The sequence below is a fragment of the Anolis carolinensis genome, chromosome 4 (assembly GCF_035594765.1).
Source record: "Anolis carolinensis isolate JA03-04 chromosome 4, rAnoCar3.1.pri, whole genome shotgun sequence".
Lineage (NCBI taxonomy): Eukaryota > Metazoa > Chordata > Lepidosauria > Squamata > Dactyloidae > Anolis > Anolis carolinensis.
In genome coordinates, this window is record NC_085844.1 from 95,527,652 (window position 1) to 95,548,812 (window position 21,161).

At 41.5% G+C, this 21,161-nt stretch overlaps 1 protein-coding gene across 1 annotated transcript; it reads left to right on the forward strand.

Annotated features, from left to right (window-relative positions):
- The first annotated feature begins 15,095 nt into the window (after positions 1–15,095).
- Positions 15,096–20,733, forward strand: LOC134299025 (uncharacterized). Its single transcript, XM_062980816.1, has 2 exons — positions 15,096–17,146; positions 20,362–20,733. The coding sequence occupies exons 1-2, from the start codon at positions 15,518–15,520 to the stop codon at positions 20,467–20,469; spliced, it is 1,737 nt and encodes a 578-aa protein (XP_062836886.1). The 5' UTR covers positions 15,096–15,517; the 3' UTR covers positions 20,470–20,733.
- The last annotated feature ends 428 nt before the right edge of the window (positions 20,734–21,161 follow it).

A 21,161-nucleotide genomic window follows, 5' to 3' on the forward strand; every position in this document is an offset into this window, starting at 1 on the left:
TGAAAAATTTGAATAGGTTTGCACTATCATAGAATCATAGAACTCTAGAGTTGGAAGAGACCTTATCGACTATTCAGTCCAACTCCCTGCCAAGAAGCAGGAAAATTTCATTCAAAGCACCCCTGACAGATGGCCATCCAGCCTCTGTTAAAAAGCATCCAGAGAAGGAAACTCCACCACACTTGGGGAAGAGAGTTCACTGCTGAACAGCTCTCACGATGAGGCAGTTCTTTCAAATGTTCAGGTGGAATCTCCTTTCCTGTAGTTTGAAGTCACTATTTAATAATAATAATAATAATAATAATAATAATAATAATAATAATAATAATAAAACTTTATTTATACCCCGCCACCATCTCCCCAACGGGGACTCGGGGCGGCTAACATAGGGCCATGCCCAGAGCAATACAATATAATAAAATATAAAAACAACATATCATAGCACCATTCAAAATACAATAAATAATAATAAACATTTATTATTTATTTATTTATTTATTTGTTTACAGTATTTATATTCCGCCCTTCTCACCCCGAAGGGGACTCAGGGCGGATCACATTACACATATAAGGCAAACATTCAATGCCTTTAACATAGAACAAAGACAAGATTAGAACATGGAACAATGCTCGGAGCCTAGGCTCCGAGCATTGTTCCATGTTCTAATCTTCAGGGTAGCAGAAAACAAGCTTGCTCCGTCCTCCCTATGACTTCCCCTCACATATTTATACATGGACATCATGTCTCCTCTCAGCCTTCTCTTCTGCTAGCTAAACATCCTCAGCTCTTTAAGTCGTTCCTCATAGGGCTTGTTTTCCAGATCCTTGATCATTTGAGTCGCCCGCCTCTGGACACATTCCAGCTTGTCAACATTTCGCTTAAATTGTGGTGCCCAAAATTGGAGACAGTATTCCAGGTGTGATCTGACCAAAGCAGAATAGAGGGGTAGTATGACTTCCCTAGATCTAGATGCTATTACTCCTATTTGTTATTCATTGTATTTCTATAAGTACCATAACATTTTATGATGTGTGTTTTAGAATTGATTGATTTTACTGTGATATGGTTTTATGTATTAGTGATGTGAATTATGTTTCTTTGATATTGATATATCTGTATTTATTGTACCATATGTATTGTTACATTACGAGTGCTTTGTAAGCTGTCCAGAATCCCTTTCGGGAGATGATGGCAGGGTAGAAATAAAGTTTGATAATGATGATTATTATTTATTTATGCAGGCCAAAATCCCATTGGCTTTTTTAGCTGCCGCATCACATTGTTGGCACCATAAGCCCAAAATGACTTGAAGGTACACAACAACATCAGCTAACAACAACAAGAAGAAGAAGAACAAAACATTGTGATTATTGTTTTAAAGCTTAACTGTTCACTTTTCTATTTTGCAGAACTAATCAGGATTACCATTTACAGTAGAGTCTCACTTATCCAACATAAACGGGCCGGCAGAACATTGGATAAGCGAATATGTTGGATAATAAGGAGGGATTAAGGAAAAGTCTATTAAACATCAAATTAGTTTATGATTTTACAAATTAAGCACCAAAATATCATGTTATACAACAAATTTGACAGAAAAAGTAGTTCAATACGCAGTAATGTTATGTTGTAATTACTGTATTTACGAATTTAGCACCAAAATATCACAATATATTGAAAACATTGACTACAAAAATGCATTGGATAATCCAAAACGTTGGATAAGTGAGACTCTACTGTAGTTACTTTTTAAAACATACTTCCAGCTACGGGCATGTATTGAAATCTAAAAATAGTGAATGTTCAGGAAACACTAGTGAAATATGCAAATGTTAGGATAACCTTCAATTCCTTCTTCATCTTCCAAAAAGCTGAAAGTTTTTAATTCTATGAAATATTTGGAGAATTTTGAGAAACATATACAGAGATCTGTTAAAATATTTTCCAGTATGTTCCAAATATTAGTGCTCAAGTGCAGATTTATTTTCTTTCTGTATTTTTCTGATATAACAATGTCTTTCAAAAATGATTTTAAATAAGAATATGACAGCATTATTCTTGGAGGGAGGGTTACAGAATTCTTGCATTTTACATTCCTTTGAGGCGGATCCATTGTGGGTGGGTGAAGATGTTATGGGTTATTCCGCAACCAAAAATGTACTGGAGAAGGATTTGATTGGGCAAAACATGAGAGGAAAAAAAAGACTATAGTAGGGAACCATGAGGGGGGAAAAAAGTGTAAACAATTGCCACAGAAGGAAGCATTATACATTTCTGCTGACAAAAACCCTTACATTGACTGGGAAAAGGAAATCCTACAAACCAAAGTGACAAAAAAATCCCCCTCCTAAGAATGCCTGATACTCCTGCAAATACTAATCCTATGAGTTCAGGTCTCTTTCCCTTGCCAAATGTTTCAGGGTTAGATTAGTAGCAAGAATAAGTTCAATTACCCGGATCACAATATCTCTTTGAAGCCAATTACCAGTCAAGTTGCAACCCAGCTGCTTTTTCTGTAAACTGGCAGAAAGATTCTTTAATAAACATTTATGAGCTCATTAAATGGAGCAATCCCTTTCCCTCCAAACAATATGGCTGCCAGGGATTGCGCCTCGAGAGGCGTTCTACCTGAATGCACTTTGCTGGAGTGATGAGCCTCGTTCCGACAGTTGACTTTTTACGTTGAGAATTTGCTTGGCGTGCCCAAGCTGCTCGCATCAATATATTATTAAAGGGGGAGGGGAAGACAGACACAAAACCTGTAATATTACCACAGCCTTTGTAGTTGGCATTCACATTGTGTCTGTTTTCTGCACTGTTTGCACCAAAGAAGCCGGTTCTCAGATATGGTAGAATCTTTTACCTGATTCACAAACATATTTATACATTCTCATTGTAGCTCTAGGGATGGCCTTTCAGTCTTTGGTGCCAATCTGTTTGTCTTCCCCCAACATACATATCCTAAATAGCTCCCCCCCCCCTTTTGCTAAAAAAAAGTCTCAATGGTCCCTTAGTACAAACATGCATCGAAAGGTTACTCAACGGGTTTGCATAGTAAACACAAATGGATATTGTTTTTGACATCTTGTGAACTTGTCTCTCTCCCTTGTACCTTGAGAGAACATGGGACCTTCTGGGCCTATATGAGGCTTGCTGCATTTTTAATGATGGTCCCTGAAATGCAGGGCAGCAAGATCTTGTCACCTTGGCATATTTTATCCCTGATCAAACATTAGTTGGCAGCTGTTGGGAAACTTGTAACACCGTCTCATTGACGCCAGCTGCCGGTTTGGTGGCAAGAGTGCAAGATCTCACCCAGCCTATTTTTAGTTCGTATTTCACCATTATTATTCTCCAAAGAGCCTAGATTCCTGCTTTTGGCAAGAATATTGTGATTAAAGAATATTATCTTTTATGGAAAGACAAAGAAAATCCAAAGTTTGCTTATAATTTTCTATAGCACCATTTAATTATTTGAAGCAGTGATAAATAATAATAATAATAAACTTTATTTGTATACTGCCCTATCTCCCAAAAGGGACTCAGGGCGGTTTTCAACATGCAAGGCAAACATTCAATTGCCAGAAAGAAATCATACAGTAATTAAACAAAATAGACACATTCAACAATATAACACAACATAATTACCTTGTTAAAATACACTAAAAAGTAAAAATAAAATATTTAGAAAACCCATTTCATTGTAGCTCCATCAGTAAAAGGTTCAACAAACCAGTGGCCAGGATTACAAGCTGTTCTCACAAATCTTGGAAATTTTACTTTTTTGGATAACAACTTCAGGATCTCTCACCAGCCTCCAGTGGCCTAGGGGATAAAAGCCTTGTGACTTGAAGGTTGGGTTGCTGACCTGAAGGCTGCCAGGTTCAAATCCCACCCGGGAAGAGCGTGGATTAGCTCCCTCTGTCAGCTCCAGCTCCAACATGAGAGAAGCCTCCCACAAGGATGGTAAAAACATCAAAACATCAGGGCGTCTTCTGGGCAACGTCCTTGCAGACAGCCAATTCTCTCACTCCAGAAGCAACTCAGGTTGCTCCTGACACGAAAAAAACCAAAAACCAAAAAAAAAACCAGCCTGGCCATTCTTCTTGTTGACTGGAGGATTCTGTGAGCTAGTGTCAAATGAACTAGATTTTCCAAGCCTGCATTCTTTCATATGTAGCCCTGAATGCTAAAACCAAAGGTTGAAGAACATGAAGATGGCAAACACAAAAGCAATGATAACAGCTTTTATTATCTGCATTTGGATTTTACATGTTTTGGACCTAGCTGACAAAACAAATTAAAACGGAAGCCGTATCCAACTATTAACAATCAACAATGCAATCTCACTTGGAAATCATTCTGTATAACATTGTAAATATCAGGTATCTCTGACATTATGAAATATTGGCACTGTTGTTTTAAGGCCAAGAGCCCCGTGCTTCTTGCTTTAAAAAAATATTTCAGTCACATGATTAGTCTAGGACCAACTGGTCACTTCTCTTTCAGGAGTGGTAAATCAGCTCTGGGTTTTTGGCTAAAGTCTTACAGAGATATCATCAGTGTGCTGAGTGTTCAGCACCCTGGATAGCTCCATAAACATTCAGACTAAAATTTTTAAATCACTTGGAGTGGATCTACACTTAGAATTAATGTAGTTTCACACCACTTTACTGCCATGGCTCAATGCTATGGAATGCCGGGATTTGTCGTTTGATGAAGCACTAACACTCTTAGCAGTGAAGGCTAAAAATCTTGTAAAATTAAAAAAAATCCCTTAATTCCATAGCATTGAATTATGGTAGTTAAAGTAGTGTCAAACTACATGAATTGCACCTTCAGAGACTATCAGTTACAACTGAATAGGACTGTAGTGTTGGGGGTGAACTTTCCTGGGACTCCATTTTAGGTTGTAAAAGGTAAAGGTTTTCCCCTGACATTAAGTCTACTCATGTCCAACTGTGGGTGTTGGTGCTCACCTCCATTTCTAAGCCAAAGAGCCGGCATTGTCCATAGATGCCTCCATGGTCATGTGGCTGGCATGATTGCATGGAGCACCATTACCTTCCCGCTTGAACCATACCTATTGCTCTACTCACATTTGCATGTTTTCGAACTGCTAGGTTGGCAGAAGCTGAGGCTAACGGCAGGAGCTCACCCCTCTCCCTGGATTTGAACTGCCAACCTTTTGGTCAGCAAATTCAGAAGCTCAGCAGTTTAGCCTGCTGCTTCTTGGATGCATATGTACATTGTACATATGTGTAATATGTACACATAGGATAAGTTGTACATATGTGTTTGCCCTTTCACATGGGCAAAGCTCCTGGCAAATTAAAACAATCACCCTACATTTCCCCTATACTCAATTTTGAATTCTACATACTTTTTGGCATGCACATTTTATAAATAGATGGATGGATTTATGCACCTTTTCCTTTCTGGAATGCATTACAAATCTCAGATTTCCAAGGCCAGGAAGGTCTCATCCCACTGGCAATATCAAGCAGAGTTTAGAAAGGCTACTTTTTAGCTCACTGCCAGTATGACCATTGGTACGAAGTAAAGGAAGCTTAATGTGATATAGATTTATGCTAGTCAAAGTAGTCATCCATGGAATAGTGTTAGTAAGTGAGCCAGCCAGGAGGCCCTGGTGGGGTAGTAGATTAAACCCTTGTGCAGGACTGATGACTTGAAGGTTAGGTTGCTGACCTGAAGCTTGCCGGTTCGAATCCAACCTGGGGAGAGTGCGGATGAGCTCCAGTTCCATGTGGGGACATGAGAGAAGCCTCCCACAAGGATGGTAAAATCATCAAAACATCCGGGCATCCCTGGGCAACATCCTTGCAGACAGCCAATTCTCTCACACTAGAAGTGACTTGCAGTTTCTCAAGTCACTCCTGACATGAAAAAAAAAAATCTCGCCAGCCCATCACAGATTTCACAAAAACATAAAAGCATAAAAATAGAGCTATCTCTGACACATTTTTAAAAACCAGCTGTCAATCCTCAGACAGCCTTAGAAGTCCTGGTATAGATAATGATGTCAAAACACAATAACAAGTAAGCAGTGTGTGCATACCTTCTGCCATTGGTGGCTGGCACCTTCCACGTAAGTAGAATGGTGAATCCGTTCTGGGTATTTTATCTTTTTAATGAAGCTATCCAAGGTGCTGAACCTATCTGTAGAACAGTATTCATCACTGTGGATGTCTCCTTAACATTCAGATTATATAGCAGTGCAGCCAGCACCTCCCATAGCACCCAACAATCCAGTTCTCGCAAAGATATATAGAGGGTGGAAGGGGGCACAGGCGAGAGAAACAGAAAATCTGTTCTAAATATCTCATACAAATTGTCTGTGGAACTTTGAGTATGAGTACATGGTGCCTGCATTCCCATTATCTGACTTTGCTTGCATAATTTTGAGTGTATTTTTAATGGGACCTCTTGCTTAGCAAATTAAGCATACATTAAGTGAATGGGGAAATCATATATCTGAAAACAAACATACAAAAGCAATGATAACAGGATCATGGAGGTCAGAATCTCTCTGTAAAGAAGTCAGCACCTTTGTACTAATGTCAAGATAGCGCAAAGAAATATTCTGCTTGTAAAAGGCTGAGGAAATGTTCATGGAGGGTATATTATGATTATGAATTGCTTTGGTCAAAATGGCTAGCAGGTTCTTTTTCTCAAACTGTATTGAAGCAGGGAGGAAAGACATTACAGTACTTGAAAAGGTAGCAGAGGGCAACAAGGCTAATCCAGGATTAAAGAAAATGAGCTTTGAGGACAGTGAGAGAAAACCTTAACCAGCACGGCCTAGAGGGAAGAGCAAGTATATTTGAACTAAGAATCTTGTGAAAGTCAGCAGACTGACAAGACAAAATGTTTTTAGGTTCAGGGACAAAAATATTGATCCTTGATTTATGAACCCATGGGTTTATAAGCATCAGTTAAATAAATAGAAATGTCCAGAACGTTATTTCATCCTCCGATATATTATTACATACCTATCTGTAAGGGGAAACATAGCTCAGAAACCATTTTTTAATCAGAGGGTTCTAAAGAAACACAAAGAGATGAAAACCCAGTGGTTTTCCCCAATTTTCTCCCAGATTTTTAAAGTGTTGAACATTTATCAAACTCTATCTGGAATATTAATCAGATATTTCATAACTGTACTTGAAATCTAATGCTATTTAAATTCAGCATTTAATTTGCATTTTACTGTTTAACGTTATTTGCTAGGTGACATGTGTTAATATTTCATATTTAATAACCTCCCATACAACAGTTGCTGTGGTGTCCATGTAATAACCCTTGATGACATTCCAGAACCTCCGTTAATATGGCAGACTATGGCAGGAACCAATTGTTACAGCTACAATGTGAACAATCTTAATTGTTTTGGAAGTCACTTTGGGTCCCATTCTGGGAGAAAGTCAGCGAACATACATGCTAGACCCATGTTGTGCCATCTTTACAGACACATGTAATATCTGTGGCAGATCGAGTCCTTGATCCAGGTCAGATTGGTAAGAATATTATGGATTAAATGTATGTAGGCATCCTATGCTACACAATGATAGCCCATCTATTCCACTTATACTGTCATGGCAACATCCTATGGATTCTTTGGATTTGTAGTTTGAGAAGGAAATAGGAGAGTTATCTGACTGAGAATTCTAAAGGCCTTCCCTAAACTATAAATGCCAGGATTCCATAGGAAGGAAAGGTGCAATCATGGCACTATATTTCTATAGTGTGAAAGGGCCAATTATTTGTTTTGAATGTCTAGGAAGCCTAAAACAATTTATTAGTGACCTTGGATAGGAAAATAGATACAAAATATAGTCTGCGTCCTTTAAACATCCAATTACCTACAAGACCTCCAAGCTTATTACAAACTAGGGATGTGCACAATATGTTTCCTTCATTTCCTTCGTGCATTCGTTTCAAGTTGATCATTCATCTACATGAAATGAATGATGACATTTTCATAGGAAACGAGAGGCGACACGAAAATGAAAGCTGCACAGTCATCATGCTTGCTTTCGTTTTCCTTTCATTTTGGCCGCATAATAATAAGCAGGTACTGGCAGAGGGCTGCTTTCCCATTAGAGCTGATGTGTACCAATGGGTGTTAATAATAATATTAATATTAATAACAATAGTTACTCTGGGACCCTAAGCTGAGTCTGAGAGAGGTCTGCTTCCCCATGACCGCTGATGTGGGCCAATGGGTGTTAGCAATAATATTAATATTAATAACAATAGTTACTCTGGGACCCTAAGCTGAGTCTGAGAGAGTTCTGCTTCCCCATGACTGCTGATGTGGGCCAATGGGTGTTAGTATTAATATTAATATTAATATTAATAACAATAGTTAGTCTGGGACCCTAAGCTGAGTCTGAGAGAGGTCTGCTTCCTCACGACCTCTGATGTGGGCCAATGGGTGTTAGTAATAATATTAATATTAATAACAATAGTTTCTCTGGGACCCTAAGCTGAGTCTGAGAGAGGTCTGCTTCCCCATGACATCTGATATGGGCCAATGGGTGTCAGTAATAATATTAATATTAATAACAATAGTACTCTGGGAAAGACCTAAACGTTTTAAATTTTGGTGGGCTAAAAGTGGTCAAAATGTCCTCTGTGTGTGGCAATTTTCACCCCTCTAGCTCAAAAACTGAGGGAGGGGGGGCAGTGAGCCATGGAAGCTCTCCCATTGCCACCAATGATCTAAAAATCTTCAGTTTTTTCGTAAGACAAAATTCTATTCATATAGGCGCCTCGTTCTCGTAAACGGGAACAAATACAAAACTGATACAAAACTAATGAAACTAAACAAAATGAACAGCAATTCCATACAAATGCACACCACTATTACATACTCAGGAAACCTGTAGCCTTCTAAATGTTATTAAATACCAGTTTCCATCAGCTCCTACAAACCTGGCCAATGGTGAGAGATGAAAGTAACAGCCGTTCATCAAGAGCTAGTTTCCCACCCAACTTACTTTTCCTTCCATCTTTATGATGGAGATTATAGCACTAACACTACCTTGCAGGTCTGTTGTTACCAGTTATGCCAAGATAGCATGTATGAGTCAACAAAAATCAAGCACAAAATAATATTCTCAAATACTTATTACATCAGCAGACCTTGAGGGTTCTTCCACAGGGGATATTTTTAACAGCTGATATGATTGAACAGAGTTCTTTCTCCCGCACATTCATATAATGTATACACCTGAGAAGTATTTATGCAATTGAAGTAAAACATCAAAAACACAGATGTCCGGTAGAAGCTGCCCAGATGTGAATGATGCAATGATGCGCCTTCATGTGGACATCTTCATACTTTCCTTGGAAGCATCAGTGGCAGACCTGTGTATTTGTGTATTTACCCACCTTATGATGGAGATTTGCCTTCCACCCCCCATTGCAGCATCTAGATCCCAAGCTGAGTTGCCTTGTTGGCAATGATTGATTACCCAATTTCTAATTAAACCTGATCCAATCACTTATTATGCAGAGTGGAACAAACAAACTGAAGTCGACTGTCAGCCCCGTGATTGATGATACTGTCAATCCAGCTTTTGTTGTGTCTAATGTCTTGACGCTTGTTACAACCAGCCAAAGCTGCGCTGGACAAAGGGGTCTGTCACTCTTCACATGAATTCACACCCCTGCAAACACACCCAATTTTTTTAACAGGGGAAAAAATTATTGAGAACAGCAGAGGTTTTGTTTGGGTTAGTTTGCACAATGAGATCAAAGTTCCCCTGAGACCTGGATTTCTTCAGTAGCAGAGAATGGGGGAGGAGGTTCAGATTGGCAGGGGAGCTCTTGGTATGGTAATAAACCCACCTTGGGGAGAGTGACGGATATGACATTAAAGCAAACCTAGCAGGATAATAATTTATTTTCTATTGTCTGCCAAGCAGGATTCTCTTAGCAGCCCTCATTTATAAATTTTTCAGTTTTAATCTTTTAATTATTTAAAATGCAAATAGGAGCAGAAAATACAAATTCCCTAAACAGATTCAACTTCTGAAGTCGCATTCACACATTGCAAATCTCTTCCTCTTTTGTGGTGCTGTAACAGGGTTTTTTTTGTTGTTGTTCTTGAGCTTTGTACTTATTTTAGTAAAGGTGAGCTTTGGTTTGTTTCCCAAAGGCTGACTCCCAGTTTGTGTCACCGCGTGATTATTAATTTCAGCCTTGTTACATGCACATTTCTACACGAAAGAGCCCCAAGAAATAGATTTGATCTCACAGAGGTATTTTTAATGTCAAAAATAAAGATAGATATTTATACATGTTGATTTGTTCTCTGCTGTCATTAAATGTTCAGGCTTGTATCTGTTTTCGAGTGTGCCTTGTTGATATGAATTTGCCTAACAAAAGGTGCCTTAAGACACTTCTGAACTATTTATATGCATCATTCCATATATGGAGCAAATGTAAAATCCATCTTTGTTATCAGGAAATTTAAAAATAGGGTACCTTGCCTCTATATCTAAGCATTGGAAGACAGTGGAATTTAACTAACTCATTCATATTAACTGTACTATTGATATCAATGAGACCTGTGAGTTTTGGTTGAATAGTGTCCAGAATTATATTCAGTACATTTATATCATAGGTAAAGGTAAAGGTTTTCCCTGACATTAAGTCCAGTCGTGATGACTCTGGGGGTTGGTGCTCATCTCCATTTCTAAGCCGAAGAGCCGGCATTGTCCATAGACACCTCCAAAGTCATGTGGCCGGCATGACTGCATGGAGCACCATTTCCTTCCCGCTGGAACCATACCTATTGCTCTACTCACATTTGCATGTTTTCGAACTGCTAGGTTGGCAGAAGCTGAGGCTAACAGCAGGAGCTCACCCCTCTCCCTGGATTTGAACTGCCAACCTTTTGGTCAGCAAATTCAGCAGCTCAGCGCTTTAACACACTGTGCCACCAGGGACCCCTATCATATTCTTTACTAAATACAACATTTCACACAAACATATTATGTTGATATTTTTTATTTAAAACTCATAGAACATAGCAAAGCATCTAAACTGGACAGAATAGACACAGTATTGTCCTAACCTAGAGGTTCTCATCCTGTGGGTCCCCAGGTGTTTTGGCCTACAACTCCCAGAAATCACAGCCAGTTTCCCAGCTGTTAGGATTTCTGGGAGTTGAAGACCAAAACATCTGGGGACCCACAGGTTGAGAGCCAGTGTCCTAACCTCTCAGGAGTTGGGAGATCCCAACTCCTCCTATGAGATAGCTTTCAATGTTGCACATAAGGAAAACCAGGATTTGTGCTGCAAGCCAACATTAGTATGGTCAAGATAGGAAAAGTAAAGTAAAGAAATGAGGGAGAGCACACATGTAAGCAAAAGCTGAAGTAGTTTGATGTTGCCTGGACCTACTGGAAAGTATAAAATTCCACTGTCCCCTCTCCGTTCCTCTCTTCCATGTCAAGTTTGTGAACTATTTTTACACTTTGAACTCATTTTACACTAACTGGGATGAGCTGAGCATGAAATGGGAAAGTACAGAGAAGAAACATTTTAGTAGCAGCTGATAAAGTAGGGTAATAGAGGAATAACTGGGACTCTCCCTGCCAAATCTGGATAGTTAGAGAGTGTGCTATGAACATTTGCACCAAACCTGAAAATATCCCCTTCTATACCTCACAACCTCTGAGGATGCCTGCTATAGATGTGAGTGAAATGTCAGGAGAGAATGCTTCTGGAACATGGCCCTACAGCCTGGAAAATGCACAATAACTCATTCCCTCTATACTTTACAAAATGCTGGCTTGCTTTTTACAATTCAATTTGGAGCAGTCTTATGTCCAGACTATTTGGAACCTCATATTTATCCACATGAACTAGTTTTACAATCTTTAGAGAAGGGTTTTTCCTCCATCATATCACCCTACAGACTTGTTTGGCGGGAACATAGGAGAAGGCATTAACCTACATACTCATAGGACTCATTCAAACAGGGCCTCAACCTTCTAATTGCTGGGGTAGAAGGATGTCAAATGAGTGTGTTACTTTTTATATGTAACTAGCTGTGCCTGGCCACGCGTTGCTGTGGTTTATGGGAATCATTTGTTGGCCAGGTGGAATAGCAGTGAATAGCCTTGCAGCCTCAAAGCCTGGCCATTTTCTTCTTATGTGTATCCTTGTTTGGTGAGCTGGAATACAATGGAATAGGTCTACTGCTTGGAGGGCTGGGTACTTGCATTCTAGGGAAATAATTTTTGAGCTGCTAGAATTGCACTGAATAGCCTCACTGCTTCAAAGCCTGGCCACTTTCTACATAGAGGCATCCGTCATTGGCTAGGATGAATGGGATGGAGTAGATCTGTAGTTTCAAAGCCTGGGGGTTTCCTACCTAGGGAAAATCTTGGTTAGCTAGGTTGATAGCCTTGCTGCTTGCAAGCATGACCACTTTCTACCTTGTGGAATTCTTGGTTGGACAGGTTGAATAGCAATGAATAGTGTCTCAGTGCAGTAAGTAGGAATGCTGTAATTAGTCACTTTGATTAGCATTTAATGGCCTTGCAGCTTCAAAGCCTGGCTGCTTCCTGCCTGGGCAAATCCTTTGTTGGGAGGTGTTAGCTGGCCCTGGTTGTTTCCTTTCTGGAATTCCCCTGTTTTCAGAGTGTTGCTCTTTATTTACTGTCCTGATTTTAGAGATTATATTGTTCTGTATTATTATACCACAGCAATTGTTATATATTATATTTATAATGTTACAGTAGAGTCTCACTTATCCAACATAAATGGGCCGGCAGAATGTTGGATAAGCGAATATCTTGGATAATAAGGAGGGATTAAGGAAAAGCCTATTAAACATCAAATTAGGTTATGATTTTACAAATTAAGCACCAAAATATCATGTTATACAACAAATTTGACAGAAAAAGTAGTTTAATACGCAGTAATGCTATGTAGTAATTACTGTATTTACAAATGTAGCACTAAAATATCACAATGTATTGAAAACATTGACTACAAAAATGCGTTGGATAATCCAAAACGTTGGATAAGTTGAGTATTGGATAAGTGAGACTCTACTGTATATTATCTGCTTAGTACTGGATTATATGAGGCCCCTTCTACCCAGCTGTATAAAATCCACACTGAATTGGATTATATGCCAGTGTGGACTCAAGATAATCCAGTTCAAAGCAGATACTGTGGATTATCCTGCCTTGGCATTCTGGGTTATATATGTGTGTGGAAGGGTTTTGAGTCTATACTGCCGTATAATCCAGTTCAAATCAGATAATCTGTATTTTATAGGCAATGCAGAAGAGGCCTGTGTGAAGAGGCCCTGGGTGCCATTTTGGCTGAGTGGGTTGCTAGGAGACGAAGTGGGTGGAGCCTACTCTTCTAACTGGCAGCAAGGGGAAAACAGTTCTTCTTCTTCCTCTAATTTGGACTATTTTTCTAGGTTTTTTCTTTGAAAGACATAGACTGGATGACTATGTCTTTTGTGGCCAGATTTGGTTCAGTGGTTTTGTTGTTTACTCCATAGTAAAACGGCACATTACATTTTTATATACAGTGTTCCCTCACTTATCACGTGGGTTAGGTTCTAGGACCACTCACAATAAATGAAAATCCACGAAGTAGGAACACTATATTTATTTTAATATTTATACATTATTTTAGTAGTTATACACTATTTTAAGTCTTTATCAACCAATTGTGTGTTAATAAATTGCCTCCTCCTCCTCCTCCTGTTGCCACTTGGGCTCCTTTTGTCTCCCTTTGGCTTCTCCTTCCTCCCTTCCTTAGGCTGTAAATTATAATTTTTTATAATTTATAATAGTCTTTTAGAGTTTATTGAAAAACCACAAAACAGCGAATCCGTGAAAAGTGAACCACGAAGTAGTGAGGGAACACTGTACATAGATATGGATTCAACTGACTGTAAATTATGTAATATTGTTTAAATCAGGTTGCTTTTTAATTTTGTTACCATATATTCTTTCAGACATCTTTTTTTAAAATGTATATTATAAGCTGGTTTGCTGTCATTTTTCTGGACTGTATGGCCATGTTCCAGAAGCATTCTCTCCTGACGTTTTACCCACATCTATGGCAGGCATTCTTAGAGGTTGTGAGGTCTGTTGGAAACTAGGCAAGTGGGATTTATATATCTGTGGAATGTCCAGTGTGAGAGAAAGAACTTTTGTCTGCTTGAAGCAAGTGTAAATTTTGCAATTGGCCAGCTAGATTAGAATTAAATGGCCTTGCAGCTTCAAAGCCTGGCTGCTTCCTGCCTGTGGGGGATCCTTTTTTGGGAGGTGTTAGCTGGCCCTGATTGTTTCATGTCTGAAATTCCTCTGTTTTCTGAGTGGTGTTCTATATTTAGTGTCATGATTTTAGTACTGGTAGCCAGATTTTGTTCCTTTTCATGGTTTCCTCCTTTCTGTTGATATTGTCTACATGCTTGTGGATTTCAGTGGCTTCTCTGTGTAGTCTGACATGGTGGTTGTTAGAGTGGTCCAGCATTTCTGTGTTCTCAAATAACATTATTTGTCCAGGTTGGTTCATCAAGTGCTCTGCTATGGCTGATTTCCCTGGCTGAGTTAGTCTGCAGTGCCTTCCCTGTTCCTTTATTCTTGTTTGGGCAATGCTGCGTTTGGTGGTCCCTATGTAGACTTGTCCACAGCTGCATGGTATACGGTAGGCTCCTGCAGAGATGAGGGGACCCCGCTTGTCCTTTGCTGAATATAGCATTTGTTGGATTTTCTTAGTGGTTCTGTAGATAGTTCGTAGGTTGTGTTTCTTCATCAGCTTCTCTATGCGTTCAGTGTTTCCTTTGATGTATGGTAAGAACACTTTTCATCTGGGTGGATCTTTGTCTTTACTCTCATGCCTTGTTCTTGGTCTTGCAGCTCTTCTGATGTTTGTGGTGGAGTATCCATTGGCCTGTAGGCCCAGTATAGATGGTTCAGTTCACCCTGGAGGAATGGGGTTCGCAGGTTGTATGGTTTCCCAGGGCTTTAATTGTGCTTCTTTTTTTAATTGGGTGATGGTTGGAGTTTTTATATAGGTGTCTGTCATGCAGCCAGATCCCAGGGCTGAATTTCCAAGCCCTGAATCTGACTTCATAACATAAACATGCGAGCACCTGGCGGGAGAAGATAAAATGAGCCTGGGAACTCAGGGGTGAAAGTATAAACAATTATAATTGCTGTAGTGTGGGGGGGATAGAAACCTTGGTGGAAATGTGATCCAGAAGGTGGGGTTTGATGATGATATTTGCGTGTGATATTACGTTGCATCAGAAGTGATAAAATTAGATGTATGTAAACATTAGGTCATTCTCGACTTTTCCAAAGTCATGTATTCTTCAATAAAGATTGTGTTTGAGAGCAGTTGTCTTTGATCTGCGTTCAGACTGGTCCTTTGAAGTAAGCCTGACATTAAAGTCGAGAATCCCATTTCTCACCCTCCTGCGGAATTCGCAGTGAAGTGATAATGAGCGAGGAAGAAGATCAAAGCCCAAATGAGGCAGAGAGGCCTTTGCAAGGGGCCCGGCCGAAGAGAGAAGAGACGCTGCAAGCCATAGCTTCCTCTACGGGGTACCCCAAGCCGAACGGCGTGACCCAGAGAATTCCCAGGCTCGGAAGAGGCGTCTCTGCAGCTGCAGAAACCAGTTGGGGATCTGGAGGAAGTATGCCGGAGACCGTGGCCCTGCGGTTATCCATCCTGGAAACTAATTTATCCAGGCTGTCGGAAACCGTGGGGAGATTGGTGCCATTATTGGAAGAGAATCTCCAGAAGGAGGCCAGCCGATATGGCGCCGAGAGAGAACCAAACAAAGAAGGAGATTGGAGCCAGAGGGGCCAGCGGGCGTCAACGCAGAGCCCCGTGGCGGCAAGGGACGAGGGAGATGAGGAATACTGGCAGGAGCTGCAGTTCCGGGACAGCATGGCGCGAGAAGTGGAGCGTCAGCGAGCCCTGGGGACCCTGAGGCCGCCGTCTCCAACAGAGCTCCCAACCCCCCGAATGGGCGTCGGGGTGGAAAGGCCACTGGGGCCAGGGATCGGGTCCAGTGGATTCGCAGACGAAGGCGGAGAGGAGCGGGGGGTCCAGGAAGAGGAGGAGGATGTGCCGTACGACGAGGAAAGGCGAGATGAGGGGGCTACAGCTAGGCCAGTATGCGGATGGGCGGAAGAGCCAACAGCGGCGGCAGACTTCCAGGAGCCGCGCAGAATGACCACCGGAGTGGGGCGCGGCGTGTTCCAAGGAGCCACCCGAGGAAACCTGATGCAACCCTTCCCCATGCCGCCCAGACAATATCAAAGGGCTGCAGAATGGATGCCTAGAAGGGAAGATCTCAAGCTGGAATACGGAGGGGAATCAGAGGAACTGAACTTTTTTCTAATTAGCATTAGAGGATACATGGAAGACAACGCACACACATTTCCCTCCGAAGCAAGCAGGGTTCGAGCCATCGGCAACACACTAAAGCGAGGAGCAGCCAGCTGGTATGTGCAATTGCATGCCAGACGCGACCCATGCCTGAGGTCAGTGCCCCGCTTCCTCGCCGCACTGGAGAACCGGTTCAGAGACCGGCTAGAGCAATTGAGGGCTCGAGACCAGCTGAAAGGAATAAAACAGAGGGACAAAACGGTGCCCGAGTACGCAGAGGAATTCCTCCACCTCGCGGAAAGGGTACCGGAGTGGTCTGAAGTAACCAAAGTGGAACTATTTAAAGAGGGACTACGCCCCGAGATTTTCAGCTGGGCAGCGCACAGAGACGACCCCGAGAAGCTCCAGGGATGGATTCAACTAGCGGGGCGCGTCGAATCTACCCTGGCACAAGTAAAGCGCTTCAGGAGCAGCAGCGGCCAGCAAAGACCGGTGGCGAGAGGTCGAGGAGAAACGAGGAAGCAAGAAAGACCCGGAGGGAGGCCGGGGATTCCCTCCAGAGGAGACGACAACAAACCTAAACCGGGATGCTTTGTATGTGGGAAGACGGGCCACCGAGCAGCGGAATGCTGGGCCCGGAAGGGGGAGCCGCCAAAAGCCCCAAAGCCCAAGCCAGCAACCGGGAGGCGTGCGGAGGAGGAGGTGCAGGCCCCGGAATCTTCGGAAAGATTGGTGAGTCGGGACAAACGCATGATAGTAGTACCAATTTGCCTCTCGGGGCTAGAAAATCGGGCCACATGCAAGGCGTTTGTAGACTGCGGGTGTTCTAGGAACATTATAACCCCAGAATTAGCAGGAGCGCTGAAATGCCAGCAGATGGCACTGGACTCCCCAATTGCATTTTCGCAGCTAGATGGATCAGTCGCTGCTGGGGAAGTATCTACAAAGGAATTACGGGGAGTTCCATGCAAAATAGGCAAATGGGGAGGAAGAATATCCTTTGTGATAGCCCCTATTGCCACATACCATGTAATATTGGGGATACCATGGCTCGAACAAGCAAATCCTGAAGTAGATTGGAGAGGAAAAAGCTTAGCATTTAAAGAACAGCAGATGCAATGGGAGATAAGCAAAATTGCAGAAGAGGAGGACGAGGAAGACGAAGCAGGGGAAATAGACCCACAGCTATTGCCACCTGAATACAGAGACTTTGCGGATGTTTTCAATCAGAAAGAGGCCAGTAAATTGCCTCCCAAAAGAAATATAGAAGTAGGGATTGAAATAACCCCAGGAGCAGACTTACCAAAACCAAAAGTGTATCCCATGTCTGTGCAAGAGAAGGAGGAATTGAGGAAATACATTGATAAAAACCTGGCTCGAGGCTTCATTAAGCCATCTAATTCTCCTCTCGGGGCTCCAGTGTTATTTAGGAGAAAGAAAGACAATTCCCTAAGATTGTGTATTGATTATCGAAATTTAAACGCAATTACCAAGGACAATAAATACCCTATGCCCTTAGTCAAGGATTTAATTACCGTATTGAAGAAAGGGAGCATATTTACTAAACTGGATTTAATTGAAGCGTATCATAAATTAAGGATCAAACCGGAGGATACTTGGAAAACCGCATTTTCCTGCGCATTCGGCCATTTTGAATACGAAATTTTGCCTTTCGGGTTAAAAAATGGAAGCAGCTGCTTTATGCAGCTTATAAATGAAATACTACACCCGTTATTGTACAGAGGGGTGTTCATATTCCTTGATGATATCTTGATCATTTCTGAAGATAAGGAAAAGCACGTAAAATTGGTCCGGGAAGTTTTGCAGAGACTAAGAGAAGCAAAGCTGTACGCAAAACTGTCCAAATGTGAATTTAATAAAACTCAGATTGACTTTCTGGGATATCGGATGTCTCCAGAAGGGTTAGCTATGGATCCAGCTAAAGTAGCAGATGTGAAAGAATGGGGAGTGCCTCAAACAAGGAGGCAATTACAATCATTTCTGGGGTTTGCAAATTTTTACAGACCCTTCATAAAAGGCTTTGCACAAATAACCGCACCCCTTACAGAACTTTTAAAAACAAAAGGGAAAGGGGAGACAGCAAAAGTGAAAGCTCCCGGCGCCAAACTGAGTTGGACGCCAGAATGCCAAAAGGCATTCGAGACCTTAAAAGAATGCTTCACTGAAGGACCCATCCTAAAACACCCTGATATCAGGAGCCCTTTCATAATCCATTGCGATGCCTCAGACTGTGCGTACGGGGCAGTGCTATTGCAAAAGGATCAAAATGGGAACTTAAAACCCTGTGGATATTTGTCACGGAAGTTCAGCGAAACTGAAAAAAGTTGGCCAATATGGGAAAAAGAGGCATTAGCCATATTAAAAGCCTTAGAATGCTGGCGACACTTCCTCGAAGGAAGCGGAATCCCATTCGAAATTTGGTCTGACCATAAGAATCTCCAATATTTAAAGTCTCCTAGAAAATTGTCCCCCAAACAAATCAGATGGGCGCAATACTTCAGCAGATTCGATTTCCAATTAAAGTTTTTTCAAGGGAAACAGAATGGCTTGGCAGATGCTCTTTCACGCATGCCTCAACACGAAGGCCTAACCACAGCAAAGGAGGGGACAATATTCTCTGACAAACAATGGGGCTTAGCTGTCAGGACAAGAGCACAAACCCAAAAGGAGGACACGGCTTTTGTCGAACTCGGCGGGGAAGATAACTGGGGAAATGAACTAAAACGGTCTTATAAAGGAGATCAATGGATCGCGTCCAACGCAGAAAAGGGGGACCAGAAGGGGGGATTTTGGTTTGTAAACAAGAAACTGTATATCCCAGCAATATTAAGAATTAAGATTCTGCATCGTTTTCACAACAACCAGAGCGCTGGTCATACAGGAATTACCAAAACAACAAAGGCAATAGCAAAACATTGTTGGTGGCCAGGAATGAGGAAGGACATAAAGAATCATGTTGTCCAATGTGATGATTGTGCCAGAAATAAATCGGGAGGAGGGAAGCCTATGGGATTGTTACAGACAGTAGCGGAACCTACCAGGCCTTGGGAATGTGTAGCTATGGACTTTGTGGGAGAACTGCCAGTCAGCAAAGGACATCGTTATATTTGGACAGTATTAGACCTGTTTTCTAAACAGGCCCACTTTATAGCACTGACGAAGCTACCATCGGCTGAGAAACTAGCTGAATTGTACATAAACCATATTTACAAATTACATGGATGTCCAAGTAGAGTAGTCAGTGACAGAGGAGTACAATTCACAGCAAAATTTTGGGAAAAATTCTTGGAAATGCTAGGAGCAGAAAGGAGTTTAAGTTCTGCTTTTCACCCCATGACAAACGGGGCGGTAGAACGTACTCAGCAAACGCTTGGGCAGTTCCTTCGAATGTACTCTAACATGAGACAAAATGACTGGTCTAGGTGGTTGGCGTTTGCGGAACTAGCCTTTAATTCAACTATACATTCAGCAACAAACAAAACCCCCTTTGAAGTAGTTTACGGGTATGAAATACAACCGTTACCCCAATTGCCGAGGTGGACAGAAAATGAAGGAACAGAGGCAGGGAAATGGAAAACGCAAATGATGGAATGTTGGAATCAAGTGACTGCTTCGTTAAAAGAAGCACACAAAAAGTATAAAACGTTCGCAGACAGAAAGAGGGTGGAAGGCGATAAATTAGATAAAGGAGATCTAGTGTGGTTAAGTACCCAAAACATCAAATTGGGGTTACCTTCAAGAAAACTGGGCCCCAAATATATTGGACCATTCAGAATACAGGGTGTTATCAATGAAGTGACTTTCCAATTGGCATTGCCAAAAAGTTTAGGGAAAATACACCCAGTCTTCCATCGCAGCTTGCTGAAAAAATATATGGGGACTTTAGACAAAATGGACCCATAGAGTTATTGTTTGATTTATTTCAGGACTATGGTGAAAGAAGAACCGAAGAGGAGGACGAAGAAAACGGGGGCGCCATGTCATGCAGCCAGATCCCAGGGCTGAATTTCCAAGCCCTGAATCTGACTTCATAACATAAACATGCGAGCACCTGGCGGGAGAAGATAAAATGAGCCTGGGAACTCAGGGGTGAAAGTATAAACAATTATAATTGCTGTAGTGTGGGGGGGATAGAAACCTTGGTGGAAATGTGATCCAGAAGGTGGGGTTTGATGATGATATTTGCGTGTGATATTACGTTGCATCAGAAGTGATAAAATTAGATGTATGTAAACATTAGGTCATTCTCGACTTTTCCAAAGTCATGTATTCTTCAATAAAGATTGTGTTTGAGAGCAGTTGTCTTTGATCTGCGTTCAGACTGGTCCTTTGAAGTAAGCCTGACAGGTGTCTATCCATGCGTGTAGGTTTTCTGTAAACTGTGTGGCCCAATTGTTGATTAGGTTTGCGGATAAATAGTACATCTAGAAATTGTAGTTTTCCTTCATTTTCTTTTTCCATGGTGAATTGGATTTTGGGTGGATGCTGTTGATGTGGTCCAGGAACTTGTTCTTCTCCATGGCTTCAAATGGTGAAAGTGTCATCCACATATCTGAACCATATAGTGGGCTTTTTGTTGCTGTTTCCAGAACTTGTTTTTCGAAGTGTTCCAGGGGGTTGTCCGCTCCCTGTAGCCAGCCCTACTGAGCAACCTAGCTGCAGCTCTTTGGACCAGCTGAAGTTTCCAAATACTCTTCAGAAGTAGCCCCATGTAAAGCATGTTACA

Excerpts from the sequence above, each read along its gene's own strand:
- LOC134299025 (XM_062980816.1), top strand. The coding sequence starts at position 15,518 with ATGAGCGAGGAAGAAGATCAAAGCCCAAATGAGGCAGAGAGGCCTTTG. Across the intron at positions 17,147-20,361 it reads CGGAATCTTCGGAAAGATTG|GACTATGGTGAAAGAAGAAC; the intron begins GTGAGTCGGGAC and ends GATTTATTTCAG.